Here is a 25197-nt window from a genome sequence, read left to right on the forward strand (position 1 = left end):
GTGATTAATTTATAAATTATGGCCAATTCACTAGAATCCATGCTACTAAATCCTCAAATTCTTAGGACCATGCTTCCAAATCAATACTGTCCATTCTATGGGCAGCTTTTTTTTTTTTTTTTTTTTTACTGAGTTTCCTCTTATAAATTTTAGAATGAGCCAAGTAATTTTACCAAGATCACTTACAATATTGCTTCAGGAGTAATATTTTCAGAGCAAGCAAAGGAACACTAATAGAATAAGACCCTTCATACACACAAGGATCCTTTTAAAATATCTTTAGAAAATAGATGTGGTTCTCAACACCTTCATTTGCAAAGAAATTATTTCACATGGTCCCCTTCTTCCTTATTTTAAATGTTTCTGATTCTTTTCTGTTATTATAAGCAGAGATATGCTGAGTAGTTTTAGTGTACTTTATTAACTAACATAAAAGAAAAAGAGACTTTGAAAGGGCTTAGCTCTTACAGAATATAACTGAAAGAGAACTTGGAAATCAAGTTCAATAAAACCCAGTACAATACAACCACGAATGAGTCTCCTACAAGTACCATAATCAAGTGACTGTACAGCCTTTGTTTGATTACTGCAGCACATTTCAGTCTTGGATAGCTTTTACTCTTAGAAAGTTCGTCTTTGTGTTGAAATAAAATCTACCTCCTTATAATTTCCATTTATTGCCATAAAAGTCAAACTGTACTTAAGATTGTAGTTATTCTGTTCTTAACTTACTAGTTATTATTGAATTATAGGTCTTATCTGGTCACCGTGAAAATTCTGCTAACATACTCATTGACTCAAACTACATTCTACACTGTACATCAGTATATATTTCCACTGAAGCAATTTCCACGAGTAAGATTTTAAGTTCCAAGTGGCATGGCCCTAAACTTTGTCTCAGAAGGCATTTCATTACTGAAATTCATTCAAATCCATTTCTGAAGTGTCTTCTAAAACACTCACATGAACTCATATTATGACAATGAATTAAAGCTCCTTTGAGGTCATGTTTTTTTAATTCCTCCAAATAGAAATGTTAAAGCTCAAATGTCAAAGTAAGCAATAGTAATACTAACACAGTTAACATCAAAGATAAATGTTAAACACATGCATACGTTTCTTTGCAAAGAACATCTGCAAATGTGTAACCAAGAGTGGTTTCATTATAGACAAATCTGCTTGAAAAGTTGTATCAAATTATTTCACATGCCATATCTTGGCATTTTCTAAGATCTAAAAAATTTCACAAAGGTTTATTTCTAGAGAATATAGCTAGTAATGATTATGACTGTAGATTAAGAAAGGGGACATCTTTACTCTGTACCTAATGATTTTCCACAAGCACAGTCTTGGTAACTCTCTTTGACATTTTTCTCATTTTGTCTCTCCTCTGGAGAAATGAAGTGACTTACTGAATTTGTAAATTTGGTAAGAAGAACCAGACAAGCCTGCGTTCCTTTTTGCTCCCCTAGGCATGGAGCCTGGCCATTGAAATCTTTATTGCTTCTCTGCTCTTCCATGCAGTTGACCTTGCTGGGGCTGTCACATGCCCTGTGTGGGTCACTCCAGTCCAACGGGACCTACAACAGGCAAATGAGACTCCCTAATTCTGGGCACAGTTAGCAGACTTACCTGACTCTCATACTGAATCACTTCCTTCATCTTTGCCCCCATCAGTCATTTGTTTAGAACTCAGGCTGGGAAGAGATGGCTACTTTATGAGCTGTACTTCCCACCTCCAGGGATTCCAAATGTGGGACATCATGAAGTAGAGTAACAAAGATCCTTGGATTACTTAAACAGAGAGGAGAAACAGTATTTTTATTCTTGCAAGATGTAAAACTTTAGCTCTTTGTCTTTTCTTTTACTTAGAAACAAAAGCAAGTTGAGGATACATAGTATTCCATGCCAAAATGTATATTCTAATATTCTGACATATGCAAAATATGTGCATGAATACTTAGCAGGTGTAATTTTGTCATTATTATTTTATATTCAGATATTTTTAAGTGACATTTAAAAATTGTAAATTGGCAAGAGCTATTTTATAATCATAAAAGTTTTCACCCAAGGAATAATCTAATTCAACATTTCTGTTTTACAAATAAGAAAACTGAGGCACAAAGAGATATCAAGGTCACACAAATATATGACCAGAGTGTAATTACATAAAAATGCTAATTGATAAATATCATGAAACCAAAAGTCATAAATGCCACTCTGTAGACCACTTATGCATCTTTGCAATATGCTAATGACATAGGCAGATAGAATTTTATCCAGTTTTTATAAAAGAGGATGATTAAGTTATAAAAATAAATACTTTTCCTAAAATTATAAGGCAAATCAAGAATAAAAGTAATAAATAACCTAATTTGTATCAGTGCTTCCTATACCAGATTATACATATTTAGCATTTGACAGTAATTATACACTGAGATGTTACAAAATATTGGGTTAATTTTCAATACAAAATCATATTTTTCTTAGAATAACAAGGAAAGTTGACTAGACTGTAGTACTACACATTCTTAATCATATTCCTGTGTAGCTAAAAATGAAAATAGTTAAAGCAAGAATCTATAAATTATGTATAATAATTGTCCTTCTAAGAGTTCTTTTTTGTTGTAATGGTAATGACAGCTTGTAACTTGATTTTTGAACAGTGCAGTAAGCTCTCCCATCTCACTTTCCACTGCATCCTCATTTTTGCCATGAACGTGAAATAGTGTCCACATTTTCTCTTATATTGTTTTATGCACTAAGTGGTCATTTGACCCTTAAGGTCTTCTTTCATATCAGCAATTCTGACAGGAGAGCTTTCTTTGAAGTTTGCTGCTTAGGCAAATGTCCAATATTGAACCAATAGAAAGCATAAAAACGAATCATGAAAATGGACAAGTCATTAGGGAGAATGGCAAAAAAGAATACAGCTTCACAAATCAAAACAGATTGAGGGTCTAAAATCCCTGGTTGAACAAACCCTTCTATGTGGCCATGAGAACTGACTTACCCCAGGAATTGTCACCTCTGGCTTGTGGGTACTTCATCATCTAACCTCCCAACAGGTATTGTTTGAGCATCTGTCACGTGCTCCATGCAGCGTTCCATGCTTGGAAGGTGAATACAAAAGAAATGTAAGGATGATCCCTGCCATTAGGAGGCTTATACTTTAGTTCGGGAAAGATAAAACCAAACAGCTGAAACAAGCAGACTACAATTTCAATGGAAATTGAAACCCCTATACCAGGCTTTCAGCAAACCTTTCCCCAAAGGGACAAACAGTAAATACTTTCAGTTTTGTGATCCATATTGTCTCTGTCACCACGTAACTCTGCCGAAAGTGGAAGCAGCCATGGACAATATGTAAAAATATGGGTATGGAGGTATTACAAAATAATTTCATTTATGAACACTGAAAGTTGAATTTCATATAATTTTCTCTTATCATAAAATATTATACTTTTGACTTGTTTCAACAATTAAAAAAAAAAAATCTAAAAACAGTTCTTTCTCACAGCCTACCCCAAAATAAAATGTAGGCTAGATTTGGGTCCTAGGTTTGCTGAACTCTGGGTTAGGGTTATCTTAAAAAATAGAGGAATTTAGAATTGATGCATTGAAAGGCATGCACATTTTGTTTCTAGTGTCCATTTAATTTTATTTAATGTAATATATCTGAGGTATAACTTTGTACATTTTTAATAGATGTACATTAGATCATTAGCACATTCTGGAAATAACTGCTAGTCCTCCTTTCTGATTTCTGATCTAGAAATGGAGCTCTAGGCTCACACACTTCAGTAGTTGTGGCATGTGGGCTCAGTAGTTGCGGTGCATGGGCTTAGCTGCTCCACGGCATGTGGGATCTTCCCAGACCAGGGATCAAACCTGTGTCTCCTGCATTGGCAGGCGGATTCTTAACAACTGCTCCACCAGGGAAGCCCCTCTACCATAATTTTTAATAATATCAATATTCAGAATTTCTTCCTGTAATCTTCCTTTTTTTTTTTTTTTATTTCTGAGAGTTACTTCTTGCTCTCTGAATACCCACACACATATAGATGACTACTCTTGTTTTATCCTTGTGGTATCTTCTTTTCTCTATATAGTTTCTGATTTGCCAGATTTAAGTTGCTTTAGTTTTTCGTTTTCTTCTATTCTTTGTATTGTCTCTTATTCAAATCTTTCTGTTTTGTTTTCTATAAGTCCATTTTGATCTTTCTTCAAGACAGAGGCTTTCCTCAACTGCTCGATGATTGTGGGCTGTCCATTCATATCTGGAGTTGAGGCACCGATCTCAAGGTCTGATTGGAAATTCTGTGCACCTGGTGAAGCTTATTGACTGAGTGGCATCAGCGTAGGTGCTTGGGCTTGGGATCCAGCTATTTCATTACACTACAGATCATTCTCTCCAAAGAGACTAAATCCAGAAGGAAATTCTCCAATCTGCCACATGGAGATTAAACGTGTAGACTTTCACTCAGTCCTCCTGTTTTCAGCTGTGCTTCACCTCTACACCTTCCTACAATATATTTAGGATTTGCCTGGTTCCATCTATCCAGACAGTAAAATTCCTGGCTCCTACCTGGACAAAGTGAGGGAGGGGTGGACCAGTCCTTGGCTGGGTAGAACAGGGGAGGGATTAAAGATCGTGTCTGGTTCCTTCTTATATAGAGACTTTCAAACACTTCTCAGCCCCACTTTTCTTTCCCACCGTCAGAGGTACCTGGTACCTCCCACTGTTGTGCTTTTTTTTGTTTGTTTGTTTGTTGTTTGTCTGTTTGTTGTGCTTTTTAAGGTTTCTAGAATGTGAATCGACTTGCTTCGTATTGGCTTCTTCTGTGACCTCAGTTATTACTTCTCTGTCTGCTTTCCGTATTGGCTTCTTCTGTGACCTCAGTTATTACTTCTCTGTCTGCTTTCCTTCTTCCGAAGTTTTGTTGATATTTCTTATCTTCTGTCTTCTTTCTTATTCTCTTTATTCTTGTGGGTTTTTACTGTTGTTATCTCTGAACTATCATATTAGTGTGGTTTCAGGAGCGTGTAGAGGAAATGCATGTGCTTTGTTTTCCTTGTTTTAGTAATGTGCATTTTGAGTGTTACCAAAATGCCCTTTGAAAACAATGCATCAATTTACATTTCTAAAATCCGTGCACATGTATACCTTTTTGCAATGAACACACTTGCCAATAGTATGTAAATCAAATCGTTCCATCTTTGCCAATTTGCTACTAAATTTTACGTTCTTTAAGAGTGAGACCTCTGTCTTACCTGTCTTTGTTTCCTACATGCAATGTTTGGCGCAGAAATGTCTGCAGGAAAGAGCATGGACCGAAGAGTCAACCATCTCAGCCCTTCAGCTGACTAGGAGTTTGCCTTTGGTCATGTTATGTTATGGCTCTAGAGCTCCATATATTAATCTGAGTTCATTGCTACACTCTTCTTAGCATTAATACTCTAGCTGCAGGCATTAGTGTGCTAGGGCTGCAGTAACAAAGCACAACTAACTGAGTGGCTTAAACAACAGATATGTATCATCTCACAGCTCTGGAGGATAGAAGTCTGAGATAAATGTGTCAGCAGGGTTGGTTCCTTCTGATGGCTGTGAGGGAAGGATCTGTTCCATGCCCCTCCTCTAGCTTCTGGAAGGTTGATGGCAATCGTTGGCATTCCTTGGATTGTACATACATCACCCTGATCACTGCCTTTATTTCCACATGGCATTCTCCTGTGCATGTCTGTCTTAATTTTCCCCTTTTTACAAAGACCCCAGTCATATTGGATTACGGCCCACCCTAATGATCTTGTTTTAACTTGGTTGCCTCTGTAGAGGTTCTATCTTCAAATAAGGGCACATTCTGAGGAACCTGGGGTTAGGACTTCAACATATGAATTTGGTCGGGGGGACACAATTCCACCCATAACAGAGCTCTTAACAGATGCTCAAAATATCTGATAGATAACCTGAATTTATTATTTCTAAATAAATGGTAAATATCAGGAGAGTTTAGCATAGAAGCTGAATTCTGTGTGTGTATATGGAGGGCCAGGAAAAGAAATAAAAATGGAAGCAGACTTACAAATAGCAGGGCAAAACCGATAAACAAAACCCATGCAGTCACCAGGAACAGAGTAGTTCAACAACTGGGCATCTAAGGAAGACAGTGACAGGTCCTGTATATTGGTTAATGTGACAGATAGGCTTGCTGTCACAAAGATGATCAATAGCTCAGGGGCTTAAAGAATAAAGGAGTTCATTTCTTTCTTTTTTTAAATTAATTAATTTATTCATTTTTGGCTGCATTGGGTCTTCATTGCTCTGCGCGGGCTTTCTCGTTGCTGTGCGCGGGCTTTCTCTAGTTGTCGCAAGCAGGGGCTACTCTTCCTTGCGGTGCACAGGCTTCTCATTGTGGTGGCTTCTCTTGTTGCGGAGCACGGGCTCTAGGCTCACGGGCTTCAGTAGTTGTGGCACACAGGCTCAGTAGTTGTGGCACACGGGCTTAGTTGCTCCATGGCATGTGGGATCTTCCCAGACCAGGGCTCGAACCCGTGTCCCCTGCATTGACAGGCAGATTCTTAACCACTGCGCCACCAGGGAAGTCCAGGAGTGTATTTCTTTCTCATGCAACAGTCCCAGGGTCAAAGGTCTAGGTCAGTGGAGAAGCTCTGTTCTTCATGATGATTCAGGACCCGGGCTTTTTCTAAGACATTTTTATCATTTTTTTGGTAAAAGCTGGGTGCTTTCCATGTCTGCATTTCAGCTGGTGGGAAGGAATAAAAAAATCTGGAGCAGGCATGCTGAATGAATTAAGTCCCAGACCCAGAGTAGGGAGACATCACTTCTCACATTCCACTGGTGAGAACTGTTTCCACTGAGATGCCTAACAGCAAGGGGGCCTGTAAAATGTGGTCTAGTTATGCACACTGGGACTAACTGTGGAAGAAAAGCATGGATCTTGGTGGACAACCAGCAGCCTCCACCATACTCCTTAAAGAACTTCAAAGGATAGAAAAAAAAGTCTTCATTCTAGGGCTAAATTCGGTGCTTACTATCAAAGAGTATATAGTGCTGTTGGGGAGAAAAGAATCAGTGTAAATTTCTTTCAGTGGGCTATAATAATATGCCAGTCGCTGTGGAAAAGAATATAAGTGTAATCAAAATGAGGAGGAGAAAATATCAGATTGGGTCAAAATAATCAGAGACCTATAATCATTACTATCGTCACTAATAACCATCATCTTTCTGCTGGTTTTCTCACTTGCACGTGGGGATAGCCCTCATCATCAGTAACAACTTCACACAGAACACAATTTATATCACCTTAGTTAGGTACTACTTATGTAAAATGATAATAGCTCCCATAATTACCTACCAATTAACTTAATAACCATTTAGTTCAACACCTGGAGAAGCTGTGGTTCTAGCATTTGTTTCCTGTGGTGTCTTTTTTCCCTTGAGGATTCAAGCTTAAACTTTCCTCCAGCTTCATTCTTTGACATCATGTTCCAAGAGAAATAAAATGTGTTCTCAAAGAGCAGACAGGTAGAAAAGGATATAATAAGCTAAAAGGAAATATTACAACAACAGTCAAAAAGTTATGTAACACAAAACTGTCAAAAGTAATACTTTTATTGGGCACAAAATAAGAGACATAAAACCGGCTGTCTAAAATGTATACCGAAATTCCAAGTTGTATTTGAAGTAAGGGGTCAGAGGATAGGATTTTTTCGAATTGTTGGTTAGTATATTTAAAACCTCTGAAAACTGAAAGGGATTCTTGCTTCCAGCTAAGACAGAGTAATAGGGAGCAAACTTACTATCTCACTTGAAACAACCAAAGAGAGGGGGAGAGAGAGAGAGAAAGAGAGAGAGAGAGGGGGAGAAACCTCTGGAAAAAGTATATAAAACCATGGTCTTCAAGACACTGGATATCAGGCAACAAGGGACGGTGATCTTTGAGAGACACAAAACAAATGAGGTAAGAAAAATTTGATAAACTGTACTTAATCAAAATAGAAAACTTTGTACTTCAAAAAAAGACACCATTGGGGAAAAAAGACAAGCTACACACTGGGAGAAATATTTTCAAAGCAAGTATCTGATAAACAACTTGTATCTATCAATAGAATATATAGCATTTTCAAAAAACTCTATATAAAACAAACAGCCAACTAAAAAACAAGGAAAAGACTTAACAGCCACTTCACAAAAGGAGATACACAAACAGCAAAAGGCGCATGAAAAGATGTTTAACATCACTAGTCACTAAGTACAGGCAACTGAAAACCACAAAGAGAAGTCACTATACACCTAGCAGTATGGCTAAAATTAAAAACACTGATCAAACTAAGTGTTGACAGGATGTTAAGTAACTGGACTCCTCATACATTGCTGGTGGGGAAGTAAAATGGTACAACTTTTTAGGAAAACCGTTCTGCATTTTCTTAAAAATGTTAAAAAATATACCTACTATTTTATGATCCAACTATTCCATTCCTAGACATTTACCCAAGAGAAAAGAAAGTATATGTCCATACAAAGACTTGTACACAATTTTTATTGTAGCTTTGTTTCTAGTCACCAAAAACTGGAAACTACTCATTCAGCAGATGAATGGATAAACGTATTGTGGTATAGCCGATGGAATACTACTCAGTAATAAAAAGAATGAACTATTGATACTAGCAACAGTGTAGGTGAATCTTAAAATAATTATTCTGAGTGAAAGTCAGTACAAATGAGTATATACTGTGTGGTTCCAATTATATAAAGCTGTAGAAAATGCAAACTAATCCATAGTGACAGAAAACAGATGAGTGGTTGCCTGGGGATAGGCAAATCAGGAGGGAGGGATTGCCAAAGGGTGCAAAGAAACTTTGGGGGGCAATTGTTCACTTTCTTAATAGTGGTGATCATTTCTTGAGTGTATATATATATATGTGTGTGTGTGTATATATATATATATATATATCAACATGTATCAAATTGCATACTTTAAGTTTGTGCAGTTTATTATATGTCAACTATACCTCAATGAAGCTGCTTTAAAAAATTGGAAGAAAACAATATATCTATGTTTTAAAATTTTTTAAATTGTCTACTATAATTTGGGAACAAACAGAATCACAATTTACCAAAATTTTCAAATCAGTTCTCTAAGTTGTAACTTTAAACAATTCTCATTAGTCTCTAACTAAAAACCAAATTTAAACAGAAGAGACAATTAAAGGACAAAGATTTTCATGAGTAAAGGAAAATACTTTTGAATTTGATATATTGTGTACCTATGTTGAAAAACTCGGTTCTGGAGTTTTTCAGAACTGGAGCTTCAGAGAACAGCCTGGCAAGAGCTGTTGGTCCAGAACAGTATTCCCCCCCATTTCTTTTTAGTTATTATTCCCACCCCCAAGAAAAACTAAATCTAATTTAAATTCTACCTGATGAGATAAATTAACAACTAAGGAATAAGATTTTATCAGGTAGGGTTGGTAGGCTTTTTTTTTTTTTTTTTTTACTCCCCACTCCCCCCCTCCCACCAACAACCAATTTTCCTCCTCTTGGGGGCGATATGGCTCCCACTGAGCATGCACGTTTCACACAGAGGCAGCTGCCACCAGAACTGTGGCCCTAAAACTTGTCTTCAGAAGAAACACCCTGACCGCTTTGTCCTCTTCCCCTGCAGCAGGGAGAAGAGTCTGCCGAACAGTCCAGGGGTCAGCCCCGGATGCAGAGCAAGGCCGTGAAGGACACAGCATGATCTGGGGGAAGAAAATAGTAACCGCCAGAGAATTTGTTCAGATTTCTTATAACTTAAATGGGGCAAAATCTTTGGGGGAAGCCTTGAATGTCTTGGTAAAGAACATGAATTTTGTGTCTAGACTTTAAGTTCCAGCTTTGTCCCTCTTTCGTTGAAAAAGCTTAAGGACCATCTTTAAGCTTTCTGAGTCTCAGAGAGTAAAATGGGGCTATGGATATTTATTTCTGGCAGTTGCTTTGACGATAAACTAAAATAACATATGCAGAGCGCTTAGCGGTATGACTGGCTGGATAAATAATGATTAACTGTAAATTTGAGTGTTTATCATCTGTCCTTCTTTCCTTTCATTCAAAAGTGTCAAGACAGAGACTCTGCCCAATCAAGCTTGTGGTCTAGTAGAGGGTCAGAGGTAGCAATCAAAGTACCAAAACAAAACAGGTTGTTTGAAGGACATTGTTTCGCAAAAGAATGGCCCTGGATACAACTGGGGAAAACTGGTAACATGTCAGTTAGCAGAGTTCTATGTGACATCTTCTGAATACATTAGTCTCATGTTGAAAAAGTCATTCACAAAATCCTTTAGCCAATTGCTTTGCTCATATTTTTATTCCACAGGGAGATCATTAAGTGATACTACAATTTCTACAAGGCTGGTGATTCAGAAAGCTTCATTCTAGCTATTTTTCTAAGCCTTGTAGCCTCATCTGTAAGAGTGAGAGGATAATAGTACTTACCTCACAGGGTGGTTGATGGTTGAATGAAAAACTGAATATAAAGTACTTGGTACTGGGTCTGGCTCAGAGAAAGTGCTTAATAAAATCTAGCTGTTTAGATGCATTTCTCCGCAGGTACTGAAACCTTTATGACCTTGTTCAGGTGCTTATGCATGCCTTAATTTTTCATGTTTAACATCGTAATGATTTGAAATATCCATTCCATCTCAGTAAAATTTTCACAGCTAATGAGAGACTATATCAAATTTATCAAGAAAATGGTTTGGCATAAATTTAGGGATAGTTGTAATTATGCTTTTATTGCTATAATTCAGTTGAATATGTCCTTAGTTTTTAATAACTAATTAATCAACAGAAAGAGTGTCTATTGGTCATCTATACCACAGTAGTCTATTGTTGGTATAAAAGTTTATTTAAGAGATAATGTTTATGGTTGTTTTTAAGCACCTGATGCAACCTTCAAAGTTAGCTGCATATAAGATGCTTAAAGTATGTGAATGTAAAAAGATAGAAAATAATTTAAATCCCAAAAATCTTTTACGTTTTAAAAAAAATTTTTCAGCCTTTCAAAATAAACTTTTAAATCCACCTACATAAAATAAAGCCAGATTGGAAAAAGGAGAAACAGCACACAGAAATAAAAAATTTCTAAGAAACGACTACCTATCTTGGAAAGCTGAAATGTTCTATAATACAGTTCTGGGTGAGCGGCCAGCTACCCAGTAGTTTGTTCCACTTTACTGGATGAATAAGATTCCTTTGCAAAGCCTTTTGGGAGTTACATCACTCTAATGAGAAAAAAGAGCACTTCTGTTAAAAAACAAAGGACACCGATTAAGGCTTTTAAAAGTGCTGATTAAATAATAAAGTAACTTAAACTATAAACGAAATGCTGATTAAGTGAAAACTGGCTAGCTTTCAAGGCATAATTTAAAGCCCTTATCAAGTATTTTTTCCCCCTGGTTGCAAGGCCCTGTCAATTCTAGACAACTGTTCAGACATTCCACCCATGAGGGCTGTCCATGGGGCAGTTTATTTTTCCTTCTCGCACCTGTGCTTAATGAGTAGCAGTTTTGCAAGCTCGGCTGTTTTCAAGGGAAGATAGGAAGGATTTCATGCCCCCCAAATAAAATCAAGATAAGAAACAAAGCTACTGTAATTTATCTCCATTCAACCTACCCACAGAAGACCATGAAATAGTAAAAAGACACTGCAGGCTCTTAAGGCAGAAAGTTCCAAAGGTCACCTAATCAATGGCCTCCCCTCTAACAGAACTGAAAGAGATTAAGAACAGGATAAAAGCCAAAGGTTTTCAGGAAAAACAGCCCACCTTCATTTAAATGTAACCCTTGGGGTCAAGAAGTTACTTTGTATCAGGAATAAGATTTTTTTTTTCAATAGGCAAGGGATTTGACTAGGACAGGTATTGTCTCTCATGTGTGTACTCCTCTTAAAGAAAAGCCATTCTTAGAAACAAAACTGGCTTTTAAAACTTATCCCTTAAGTTGTTTTGATTTCAATCTAAATGACTGGCTCTGATAAATGTGTTTTGTGCTTAACCATAATTTCAACAAAGGAAGTCAATTCACTTCAGATTTCCATAATTGCACTTGCGCCTCATTAACCTTCTCCAATAACAAAACATCCAAATAACACCCCCAAACTCACAAATATATGTGCTCCTTTTTGTTACTGAACGTTTAAGTTTACCTAAGTTCTGAGAAAATTCTATCTCGATGGCAAGTCCAAGAAGAAACAAGGCACAGTCATAAATGAAGATTTGTTCTGTCTCTACCACATGCGTGGCGTCACACAAACAGTAGGTTTTGTAAGCGGTTACTGGTGTAGAAGAAAGAATCCACTACTGTTTTAAAGGCAAACTTCCTCTTAGAAAAATGAAGAAATGAGGGCACCCTGCATATGCTGCAGCCACTTGAGTGCATGTCACTGAAACAAAATCAGAAGATGGTACAAGTAAAAAAAGAATAAAGAAACCCTACGCTTCCATCAATGCTTTGAAAACTTTTTTGGAGTGTAATTTACATACCATAAAATTCACCCATTTTAAGTGCACAACTGGGTGATTTTCAGTAACTTTACCAAGCTGAGCAGCCACCGTGACGATCTAGTTTTAGCACGTGTATTTTCATCACCCCAGTAAGATCCCCTGTGCCCATTGACAGCTAATTCCCATGCCCAGACCCAGCCCCAGGCACCTACGGAATCTACTTTCTGTATCTTTTGTCACATTTCCTTCTCCAAATTGAGATGAGAAAAAGAAATCCAATGATATATCCTACAAACAGGAGTATACCATTTGCTGAAGAACCCATCCTGTCAAGATAGTCTTCAGATTTCTTAAGGGAGTGCAAGGGAATCTTGGACATGAGGCATGCCTAGTTTGAACAGGGTCAGAGTGGAGAGATTTAATTATCTCTCCAGTTAGAGATAAAGACTTACACAATTACAAGGGACTTTGATAATGAAAGAATACTGTGACAGGCCTTGCTATCTCAGAAAATGTTTCTGTCTCCAAAGTTTAAGAAAAAAGAAGAGCCACTTTCAAGTAAAAGGGTGAACTCTCAAGCATTTCTATAAAATTCAGTCAGTATATTGTTATATTTTTGCTTATGAGACATTAGAAATATACCGTATCCTTAAGCAAATCATATTTCAATGGATTGTAATATCAGTTTCTTCTGAAATGTAAGTCACTTGGGCTTTTTTCCTCCAAGCTCTCTTGTGTATATTATTCTAATGTATTTTGAGTACAGTAAATATATCAAACTATCATGGTTTTGGTTGACAAAATACATTTCTAACCACTTATTTCCTTTCCACAGAATCTACGTATTTTAAGAAAGCGTTAGCTTCAGGTTTATCTTGCTTACATCCTGATTTCCAGGTACCGGTCCCTCTGGAAGGAACACCAGCTTCCCAGAAATTTACTAAGAATTTTACAAGGGGCCCTTTTATATTTGAAAAAGAAAACTGCTTTGTCAAGTGATGATGAGAAATCAGGGGGGAAAAAAAACAACAGAAAAAAACCTCCAACCCAGACGGGACTCTAAATTTGGGGAAATCTGTGGCACTCTTTCAACTTGCAAAATTGGTCACAAAGATGCCTCAAGAAGTTATTTTACACTACTTGTAGGAAACTGATATTTGCTGTGTGTGTTTTTCCCCCCCTTTAATTCCCTGTGTTAATAAAAGCAAATGTTAGTTTTGTGTCTTTGATGTGTTCGGCATTTTACAGACCAGAGTTCAAATTACTCCATGGCAGTGGCTGAAGGCAGAACTTTTGGAGAAAAGTAATCGCAGAGACAAACATATTTGGCTAGCAGCTTTCACAGATTCTCAAAGCAAACGGGAGGTCTGCACTAGGAACCTAACTAGGAGGCAAAGCTTTGAGTTTAGATCGCTCAGGAGTTACTGAAGAAAGTTGAGGACTCCTTTTGAAGATCTTGAAAAAGCACGTGGGACTTGTGTTTGTCTGTAAAGAGGACTGATGTGATGAGTTGCTAAATGCTAGAGACTTCCCAGATTCCCTTTCTACCCTGTGCCTTTAGAGGGAAAGAAAGGGAAATCTTAAATGGGAACTTTCCATATTCTTGGAGTAAGTAACATTTGGAAAAAAAAAAAAAAGTCTGGCAGCGGGGCTGGGGGAGGGGAATTCTGTGATGAGACCGATGTCCACCAAACGAAAATGCCAAATAAAATCAAGGAAGGGACTGTAGGAAGGAAAGACTGGAAATGGTCTTTTCTCAGCTTTTAAGGACTCAAGGATCTCTGCTTTGTGTAACAGGCGCGGTGAACATGGGCAAGGACACCACGATCTTTCTCCGAGGTCGGTCCAACTTTTCAGCTTTCAGTAGTAACAGGCATCCCATCCCCGGGAAAAGAAGACTTTCTTGCATATTTGGAAAAAAGCAAATTGCTGCTCTGTCCTTTCAAAAGAAACCTCGTTCTCTGAATTTCCCCCGGATCCGTCAAGCGCCCCGCAGAGCTCCTGGTACTAAGTAAAAGCTCATTAAAAGGATCGTTTCTCCCTCCTGCCCCCCAGCTAAAAAGGTCCTCAGAACCGGGCAGGCACAGCGTTTAGAAGGGGAGAAGTCTTCAACAGGAAGCTGTGAAGGCAAAGAAAGTGAGTCTCCAGTCAGTGCCCAGTAAACCAAAGAAAGGGAACAGAAGGAAAGCCAGCCGCGCCCTGGGACGGCAAGGTCTACATTCCTACAGCTGCAAGGTGGTGCCTACTTTATGGTTTTACCCTCCCCCTCGAACTACACTCCAGTGAGCAGAGATTTTTTTTCCACAGGAGACGCAATGTCCTCAACCACCCCCCCACTCCCCGCCGCCAACCTCAATAAAATTGAAAAAGGAAGCGGGGTTGGGGGGGGGACGGACTTGCGACCCCTTTGCTACACACGACTCCGGCCCCTCCCTTTCCTCCCAGTCAACCCCTTTCCAGCCGCTTCCCAATCCCCCCCCCCCTTTGCTCCCCAAAAGTTTGATGACCGCAAAGGAAACAGAAAAAAGTTCTCTTGCCCAATCCTGGCGGGCGATCAGCATCTCTTTTGTTCGAGGAGAACCCACAGCCCCCCTGACGTCACCCGGAGCCCGGGCCAATCCGCGCGCGGTCGGCGGCGGCGGCGGCGGCGGCGGCGGCGAGAGGCGGGTGGGGGGAGTCCAGCCGGTCCCTCCTCCCCAGCGCCCAGGGCCTCGCGCGGGGCGGGAAGGGACAGTCCCATATAAACCCCGGCCCTCGGGGCTCGGCCGCCCGCGCCGGCTGCGCTTTGCAGGGGAGGAGAGAGAGCCCTAGGCGCGAGCGGGGGAGAGGGGAGCTGCAGCCACAACTTCTTTCGTCCTCTCCTTCCCCTGTGTACCTCTACCCTTCCCTTTCCCCATCCTCCAGCCCTTACCTTCTTGGCGGCACTGAAAGGGACTCCGCCCGCAGGTTGCGGAGGGAACCAAACTCGGTGGCAAGTTGCCTCACCGTCTGAAGATGCTCGGGGGTCCGGGGCCCCGGCTGCTGCTGCTGACCGTCCTGTCCCTGGGGACAGCGGTGCCCTCCACTGGAGCCTCGAAGAGCAAGAGGCAGGCTCAGCAGCTCGTTCAGCCCCAGTCCCCGTTGGCTGTCAGCCAAAGCAAGCGTGAGTACTGACCGCGGGCTGAAACGGGCTGTTGCAGGGATGGGACCCGTAAAGCCAACCGAAGTTGCGGCTGAAGTTTTGCGCGCGCGCGCGTGTGGAGAGTGTGCACTCCTTAATGAGAGAAACCGGCTGGGGAACCAAGCTTTGAGCAGGCTGGTTCTGAGGGCCTAGGATAAGGTAATGCCTTGGAGGACAGGGGCTCCGCGAGGTCCCGCAGGGCTCTTAGCAACTCAGGTCTAACTCCTATGAATTCATCAAAACTTGCCTTTAAAGAGAAAATGATGTATGCCTTTAAACTTCCCATTTGGGATTACTGTGGGGTTAAACGTTTTCAAAATGGGGGTGAGGAGACGGTAGGTAAATACCTGTGTTGTTCCTCCTTTGAATGGGATGTTACTGGTTCAGATTGCTTTAGAGGCCCTCAGGATGCTTCTCCAAGAAGAGAGATCAGAAATCCTCTTCCAGTTTTTCAGACACACCCTCCCTTTTCCTTGGCTAAAGGAAACTGCTGAACGTTGCCCTTCTTGACTTAGTACCCCCAAAGAGCACTGAAATTCCTTGCACGTTTTAAAATGCAGTTCCCAGTTATCTGCTTTTCAGCATGTTTCCACGCCTTTGATGCAGACCCCTGGCCAGATGGAAATGACATCATTGTATAACATTTAACTAAGTCAAAAGAAAAACAAAAGGAATAACCGAATATCTATGGGTGCAAGTTTGCAGTTAACTCTTTAGATATCTAGTCGCTTTTAATTCTCCTGATGCTCTGATGGTTAACTTTTTCCCCTGCATTTGTTGCTTAGGCTCATCAGTTTAGTTGTGCAAGAAAATTCCATCATTTGGAAAAAGGAAGGATGCGAATTTAGTGACTTTTTCCTTTAATTCTTTATAGCTGGTTGTTATGACAATGGGAAACACTATCAGATAAACCAACAATGGGAGCGCACCTACCTGGGCAGTGCCTTGGTCTGTACCTGTTATGGAGGGAGCCGGGGCTTTAACTGCGAGAGCAAGCCTGAACGTAAGTGGGGGGGAGCCTGCCTTGTACTTAATATCTTCTCATAGATGGAGAAGTAGTGCCTGTTAATTAAAGTGAGCATTAGTAATCCAGTTACACTCACCATTTCCTCAATAGAATTATTTGTCATTTCCTCTTGAAAAATGTTTAATAACTGCTTATATTTGCTTTTCACATGTTCTTTTTACCTTTAAAACAAAAGAACAAATGTATCCCAAAGTAGTTCCAGAGTCTTCTTTTGGGGTTTTACTTTCCCAGAGCCTTTGATGAAAAAAAAAAAAAAAAATGAAAAATGTTGTGTGTTCCTGCTTCCTCCAAAAAAAAAAAAAGATTATAAAATTTTAATTTATTAGAAAGTAATTTCAAATCTTAAACTGTAAAATTATGGCACAGAAAACACTTTGGGCAGTACACTGTAAAGCGATTTGTCCCCTGCAGTTCAACATAAAATCACTAACCACTTCAAAGTTCTCCTTCCTTTATGACCCTTGATATATTTCTTGTAAATTATGGCAGCTCCTACAGAGAAGCACTGATGAGGCTAAAATGGAAATAGTAGGATTAATAAATGACAGTGCCTGGGGAGGGGCGGGAGGAGGGGGCTCTTCAGATTGTTTATTTTTATGTGGACCTTGGTTTGACTTCCTGAGCCAGAGAGGTGAATCCAAAGCCCTTCCTTCACAATCTAGCCGGTCCTAAGGTCGTACGTTATGGCTTTTTCCTAAGGGCCTGAGAATCCTTTCCAATGGCTATTCATTTCCAGAAAATTAGAGAATTTGTCAAAGATTGAAAACTGAGGCTTTATTTAGAGCCTAGGGTAAAATCGAGATCTCCCACGTCAATTTTTTTAAAAAATTTCCATTTGCCCCTTGCTACTCATAGAATGAAAAAGTGAGTTTTCCTTTGGATGGGAGTAGTGAAAGAGAAAAGCTGTTACATATGTGAGGCTCACGTGGACTTTCCTTCTCCCCTCAGCTGAAGAGACTTGTTTTGACAAGTACACTGGGACCACTTACCGGGTGGGCGACACTTATGAGCGCCCTAAAGACTCCATGATCTGGGACTGCACCTGCATTGGGGCTGGGCGAGGGAGAATAAGCTGCACCATTGCAAGTAAGAATGGCCTTCTGTCAAGTGATGCTAAAATAGCACGATATGAATTTTTCCATTACCATCACTGTCACTTTCTGTTATCCATGACTGGATAGTCCTAATTTGGGGATTACCCCGGGCCACCAGGCACTCTTCTGTGGCCACCCGATGGGTTCCTGTGCTTCTGGAAGATGGCTCTGAGCATAGGTGGAGTCAGTGTTTAGTCTGTGTGCATTTATGAGTGTGTGTGTGTGTGTGTGTGTGTGTATACACGCGTACGTACCTAACATAACCACGTGGATTTCTTGGGTTCCATTCCATTCTTAGAGGAGTTGCCCATTTTACGTTATCTGGGCATCTTCAAGCCGGACTGACCATGTGGTGATCTGCAGTGATTGGGAAGATGGTCACGAAGAGTGAATTAACCATTGTGTGGTCTGCTCTTCTTGTTTGCAATGCCCAGACCTCTTGGATCTCACAGAAACTGTCTGGTTTCTTTATAACCAATAGTTTATGCCCGGGAAGCAGATCTCTCTATTCCCAGGAATAATATGGAATGATTAGCATGATAGTGTTTCCAGGGTACTCTGGGATCTGGACTGACTCTCAGCAATTCTAGTTTAGCTAAGTCAAACTTTCCAGTATGATTCATTGGGTTACCAATAGATTCTGTTAACATAGCATTTAGTTTTTTTAATCCATCGTTGTATAAGTTACTTGATGGCTCTGTCCAAAAGACAAATCAGTCTCTTGTGAATAAGCCCAATCAGCCTTTCCCATATTTAATGTTAGGCTTTATCCAAGTGTATTGGTAAATCTTAAGAGTCAGTGTCCCATAGTGTTTACAGTCTAGTGGACAGTTTAACCTTTGCATGTGCCTTTGTGTTTAACAGCCTAGAAAAGTACCCAGATTTCCACACTTGCTATATATACATCTATTTCTTTCCATCAAAATGACATTTCTAGAGTGAAATACAGACTCTCCACATCCTGAAAGCTGGAATGCTAGGCCCGATGTGGATGTGGCTTTTTTCATTGAATTAGTCTCAGGCTCAACCCGCTGTGTATGTGTAGAGGCCATGCCTGGCAACCTTTCTTTTCTGCTTTAGAACCCAATTTCCTGTGATCTCTCTGGGGAACCAGGATTTATGTCTCCTTTCTTTGCCATTCAAATTTTCTCTGTGGTTTCCCATTGTGCTTAAACAAGACATTTAACTGAATGACCCAAAGTGACCAGACCTGTTAACTTTTCCCCTGTCTCTGATGGGAAAGCTGTTCTCTTACTTTGGCTAACCTAAGTGCCTGTCCTGGTTGGAACATGAGACTTCTTGTTCTTAAAAATATTTTCTGTACCACTCTGTCTAACATTTGCTTTTTACCTTGAACAGACCGCTGCCATGAAGGGGGTCAGTCCTACAAGATTGGTGACACCTGGAGGAGACCACATGAGACTGGTGGTTACATGTTGGAGTGTGTGTGTCTGGGTAACGGGAAAGGAGAATGGACCTGCAAACCCATAGGTGTGTGACTCCTGGGGATGAATGAGGGGTGGGGATGCACAGTTAAAATACTAGGTTGAGCCAAAATCTACTTGGACAAGATATATGAATTCCAATAAAAAAGATAACAAACTGAGAATTCTATTTCAAATAATGAAATGTCATAGAATCCCTAGTCTTCTTAAAGGAATCAGATCAAAAAGTACCAACCATGTATAGAAGTCTTAATTTTGTTTCAGAAACACAAGGTGGAGTTGAAAGATTTAGGAAGAAGTCATTTGTTTCCTCTAAGATCTGATTTCAGATTTCTCCTTGGTCAAGATGACAGTTATTTAAAAGAAAAAAAATGACCCCTTTGACATATTTCTTTGTTGGAACGCACTGGACAAAAACACGATATGGTGTGTGCTCTGTCATCCCCTTGGTCATTTTTTGTCAAAATAAAAATTGCTGAGTTTCTTTTGGTGTCAATCCTCAGCTGAACTCTACTGATACAAATCTAAAAGTTTTTGACTATAAATTTTATTCTGATTGTTCTCTAATTCAGAGGCTTTTATTTTTCTTTGCATTGTCTCTGTTTTTACAGCAATCCAAATTTTAAATAGCTTTCTTGTCATTTTATTTAGGCATTAATAATTGGTCTTTCATAATTAAGATTAGAATTTTGCATATTTACTCTCCCTCTGGATACATACATAGATCCTTTTCACTCAAAATACTGGTGTGGATAATGGTACTAGCGGAAAATACACAGTCCATGTACTTATTAGGAGAACAGAATTTCTGCCTGCCAACTTGGCTCGAGCTTTCTTTCGCTTTGGTTACACTATGTGCTTAGTTACAGGGCGTGCCTTTCTTTTTGAACAGAGTACCACTTAAAAAAATGTGGCTGGATTTTTGCTTACACAGTACACTTTAATTTACAGGGAAACTGCACAATTCAAAATAACCCCTTTTTTTCTGTTTTTCTTTCAAATTTCCCTACAGCTGAGAAATGTTTTGATCACGCTGCTGGGACTTCCTACGTTGTCGGGGAGACCTGGGAAAAGCCTTATCAAGGCTGGATGATGGTGGATTGTACTTGTCTGGGAGAAGGCAGTGGACGCATCACCTGTACCTCCAGAAGTATGTTTTAGATCTTTATGTTAAAGACGAGGCCAGGCATTGTTTTCTGGATTCCTAGAGAGAATTGTCATGTGATGTCACTTAGAACACATCCATTCCACCAACGTGGTAACGTTTGGATGTCAAGAAAAGTTCCAAAAGCAACTTATTTTACTTCTTCAAAGAAGACTAAATTAAAAAAAAAAAAAAAGAAAATCTTAGTTCAGTAAGGTCTTAGGTTTTCAGCTACTGAGAAAAAACCTTAATATGCATTTAAATGCCAAATGTGTTGTGGACCTGAAGATTAGTTGCAAATGTTTCATCTAAAGTACCACTGAGATATTTTCTAAGTAGCAAAGAAATCGTTAAAATAACATGCAAATGCATCTTTGGGCATGTGGGTGCTCTTGACATAGAAAGGAGCTAAAGCTCTAAAGTTTGTGGTTTCCTTCTATGTTTGAAATTTAAATAAGGCATATTCATTGACAAAATTGATGAAAATAAGAAGTACTTACCCCATAGGTTAAAATTATGTGTTTATTCTGGGGTTAAGCACTTGACTAGTGCTGTGAAGAAGCTACCCTCTGCTATCTCTGCTGCTGTCTAAGATTGCCCCGGGGGCCTTACTTGTTGCCTTACGGGTTCAAGGCTCCTTTTTTGAAATTTCAAACCAATAGTGATTATAGAGTTTGCTGAAGCAAAACAGCCATTAGCTATCGATGTTATAAATAAATTTAAAATCACATCTAGATAATTTTGAACATATTTTATTTATCTAGCTTAAAGCACTTAACCATCTTAACATGTTCATCATCCAAATTTGAATTCTTTGCAAGCAAAAAATAGTCTCTCCTGAAAAGTGATAACAATTCTAACCAAATCGTTCCCAGAACCTTCCAGTTCATTAAATCTTTTGCATTTAAAATTTTATTATGATTCTCAGACTTCCAAGACCTTGGAGGAAATGTTTTAGCTTAAGACAAATTAGATGTTTGACTTAAACTCTCATCTATTATTTAAAACTCTTCTAATAGCAAGTTGGGAAAAGTTTCTCAAAGAAAAGTCATTTATTCCATGAAATTGTATAAGCCCCTACTTTATACAAGATGGTGTAGGGATGCAAAAATGAATTGGACATTAAGCCAGCTTTCAAAGAGCACTTAGTAAGTAGGTCAGGGTGATGAGAAAGGCTTATACATATTCACATTCTACAAAGCACAGTATTAAGGACTTCAAGACAAATACTGAAATAGTGCAGTGGAAGTTCAGGGGAAGACAACACTTTTAGCTGGGGATTTGGGGAAAAGTGTAACCAGCAATGATATCTTTATTCAGACTTCTGCTGTGGTGGGAGACCAATGTGGGTGTGTATTTGTGTGAACTTACATTAACTAATTATTTTTTCTCTAACCCAGTGCAATGATTTTCTGATTCACAAACAAATCAAATCCTCTCTACTCACATTGTAGCATATGGGCAAAGCTGGATTATAATTGAAACAATCTATTTGCCAGATAATTGAACACATAGACGAATAGTAATTTAGTTACAGATTGTCATTTTATATTAATAATCCCACTTTTCCATCAGAGAGTTAACACCGAGCAATTCCAAAGAGGCCTTTTTGTTAGTGATGTTAAATAGATGTGTGTTTGTGGAGGTGGGGTGGGACCAGGGGAGAGAATATTTTAGTCGAAGAAGTTGGTAGTCCCCTGAATTGTTTTACATAACAAATGAAGAAAGCGATGCTGCTATCTTTTAATTGCTCCTTTGGGGCCGTAGGGGGAGACCCTTTGAGACCTACTTGCCTCCCTGTTGTTCCTGGTTATCTAAAGAAAGTCCCCTATGGAAAGGCAGGCTGTATACAGTAATGACTACGAGAAAGCCCGAGGAGCCTGAGAAGGAAAGAGAGGGGAGACTAGAAAGCCAGAGGATAAATGTGGTCAAATGAACAACGTGAAAACAATGTAATGAATGAAAGATTGGATTTTGACCAAATTTAATGAGTTGAATGAACGAATGAAGATTTAACGAACGAAAAACAGTTGTTTTGGCAGGCAGAGAAGTGGAACTAGACTAAATCATACAGCTCCCTTCACACTGTTTCAGAGGCAGTCCCACCTTTCGGAAGTTAGCTCCCGTGGCACCACAGCTGAATACAAACGTGTCATCCAAAAGAACTCACCAAGCTGGAAACAACTCTTTTCTTTTAAAATTTGTATTGGAGTACAGTTGACTTACGCAATGTTGTGTTACTTTCAGGTATTCAGCAAAGTAACATACACATACATATATCCACCCTTTTTCAGATCCTTTCCCCATATAGGTTATTACAGAATATTGAATAGAGTTCCCTGTGCTATACAGCAGGTCGTTATTGGAAACAACTCTATTCTTATTTTAGGTTTGCACTGAGCACTTGCCGAGCTCGACCTGATTTACAAGTTTCATTGCTTCCTTTCTGACACAGACAGATGCAACGATCAGGACACTAGGGCATCCTATAGAATTGGGGACACCTGGCGCAAGAAGGACAATCGGGGGGACCTGCTCCAGTGCATCTGCACCGGCAACGGCCGTGGCGAGTGGAAGTGTGAGAGGCACACGACCCTGCAGACCGCGTCTGCCGGTGAGGCTCAGGGCCAGTGGGACCCAAACGGGGGCGCCTTGCATAAAGCATTTCTGCAAATCCATCTTTTCCCTTGACACGCCATTGAGGGATGATCTGCAGTGTTTTTGCTAGTAAGCTGAGTTCATCCGCAGACTGTTGGTTGTTAAAAGTTTGTTTAATGTCAAGTTTTAAACAAATACAAATGAAATGAAAATGGGTCTTAGGGGGAAAAAAGCAGTCTTAGCCCCAAGAGGTAAAAGTGATGTCTAAGAAAATGCTAACCTACCTGATTTATACATAAAGGTATACATAGATAAATATATATAGATCTATAGATGTATGCGCATATGGCTACACACATATACATACACACTTATGTGTATTTTGAATATCTAAAGTGCCCTTTAATGGAAATGCGAGATGTTTGATGAGTTAACATGATCACTTGATTCTTCTGCTAGGAGAAGGGGAAAAGTACATTTGTTTTTTTTCAGAATGGAATATATCTCCTTGTCCTGACATTCTGCTTTTCTTCGTAGCAGACGCAACCCTTGATGTGTGGTTTCCATGCTCCAGCAAACTTTGTTGCATTCCATAAAATAATGCACAATCATTTTTTCCATGTATTAGCATTCACAACTTGAGAAAACCAGAGGAGGCGCAGAGATGGGAAGGAATGACACAATATCTAAGCATTTTTTAAAATAAAAGAAGTTTTAATTATTTCTAGTACAAGAACAAGATCTTTGCATTGTAGCTCGTTTTCTAAGAATCTAAAGACAGAAATAGGGCAATCAAGAGTGTGTACTTCTTTATTATTCTTGCTCTGTTTTGATCAAGTTTTCACTACACCGTGTGCTAGCATTGTTGTTTAATCTTTTATCAATTGGTCATCGAGCTAAAACTATTAATTACGTGTTTGGACTTTTTGCCTTTTGACGAGTTTTCATCTTGCTGTGAGCACTTACGAAGGTGAACAAGATTAGATCTGATAATATCTTCGAGTTACTTGATTATTTTCAGTAAGATTGCTGCTAACCAAAAAAAGAAGCAATTACAAATCTCAGTCTACTGAAGTAGTTTAAATTCAAAGGGTAGTTGTGGTTCAATGCGGTAAGCATTCAATAATTGTTATCTGTTTTTATTAATATTACTAATATTATACTGAAATGGCTCCATTGTTCAAAAATGTTTGAGCAACATCGGGTTAAACCAAATGGAACCTTCTACAGGATCTTAATGCTCCTTTGCACCGTGACTCTGCCAGGTGGGGTGTATGGATACAGATGCCATGTTCCCCCCACATGTGTGACTTTGGGACTGTAGTCTATGAAGTATTTGGGTTCTAGTGTTTAGCTTACGGAGAGGCTGAATTCAGTCCATCAGTCATTCTAGCTTCAGGTCTGATTCCACTCTTCCCTTGGGCCTTGCCCTCGGGAGAACAAATTTCTATAAGTTTAAAGAAAAGATCAACATATTCTGTTTTCTTACTCTGAAAGGAAAGCAGTATTAAGAGAATTGATTGGTTTTAGAAAACACCACAACAGAATTCCCAACTAATCCTGGGGAGAAACAAACCGCGGAAGGAGGGGCAGCGAATAGAGACTCCAATATGGCTGCCTGGGGCATCCTCTGAGGAGCTCAGAGTTACACCGATGGCAATAGGTCTGCTGCAGAGGGGCAGGGCCTTCTCAAAACAGTATCAGGAAGAGAGATGCCCAGATATATCGGGCAAATGGGAGATGCTAAGAGAGGAAGGGTGAGACAGACCATTCCAGGCCAAGGGAAAAGCATGAGGACAGCACAGGGTACAGAAGGGAATGACGAGCAGCTCAGCGAGGCCAGAGATAGAGCAAGGACGGAAGTGGTCAGAAGCGAGCTGAAAGCAGGTTAGGTGTGTAGGATTGTGAAGGCGTGAACTTTGAGCTCGCTGGAGTGAGTAAGGAGTTGTTGAAGGTATCTGCTCTGTTGAGTGGCAGAATAAAGTTGGTGATTTAGAATTATACTCTCGGTAGCTCCAGATAAGCTAGAAGATGGAAACCCCTGGGTAAACTCTTGTGGATTATTTCCTAGGCTGAGTGCAAAAGCTGATGCAGAAAGGGACGGGCATTTCTTTCCAGTCCCAGCTCAGTAACTACACAGATTGCAGAGTCATCTGTATGGGACCTTGAAGATCCGAGAAAACTACTCCAGAAAGTAGTTTTCTCTAAACCAGCTCTGTGCCTTTC

The 25197-nt window shown here is 39.6% G+C and overlaps 1 protein-coding gene across 8 annotated transcripts in view; it reads left to right on the forward strand.

Moving 5' to 3' along the window:
- Positions 1-15299: 15299 nt before the first annotated feature.
- FN1 (fibronectin 1) overlaps positions 15300-25197 on the forward strand; it is a 69261-nt gene continuing 59363 nt past the window's right edge. For all 8 annotated transcript variants that reach the window (XM_068544516.1, XM_068544520.1, XM_068544517.1 and 5 more), the window contains exons 1-6: positions 15300-15645; positions 16538-16666; positions 17639-17776; positions 19144-19275; positions 20242-20379; positions 22829-22987. In XM_068544516.1, the coding sequence (XP_068400617.1) occupies positions 15498-15645; positions 16538-16666; positions 17639-17776; positions 19144-19275; positions 20242-20379; positions 22829-22987 (844 nt within the window). In that variant the 5' untranslated portion in view covers positions 15300-15497. The remainder of the gene's footprint in view (positions 15646-16537; positions 16667-17638; positions 17777-19143; positions 19276-20241; positions 20380-22828; positions 22988-25197) is intronic.

Source organism: Eschrichtius robustus, chromosome 5, assembly GCF_028021215.1.
Source record: "Eschrichtius robustus isolate mEscRob2 chromosome 5, mEscRob2.pri, whole genome shotgun sequence".
NCBI classification, from domain to species: domain Eukaryota; kingdom Metazoa; phylum Chordata; class Mammalia; order Artiodactyla; family Eschrichtiidae; genus Eschrichtius; species Eschrichtius robustus.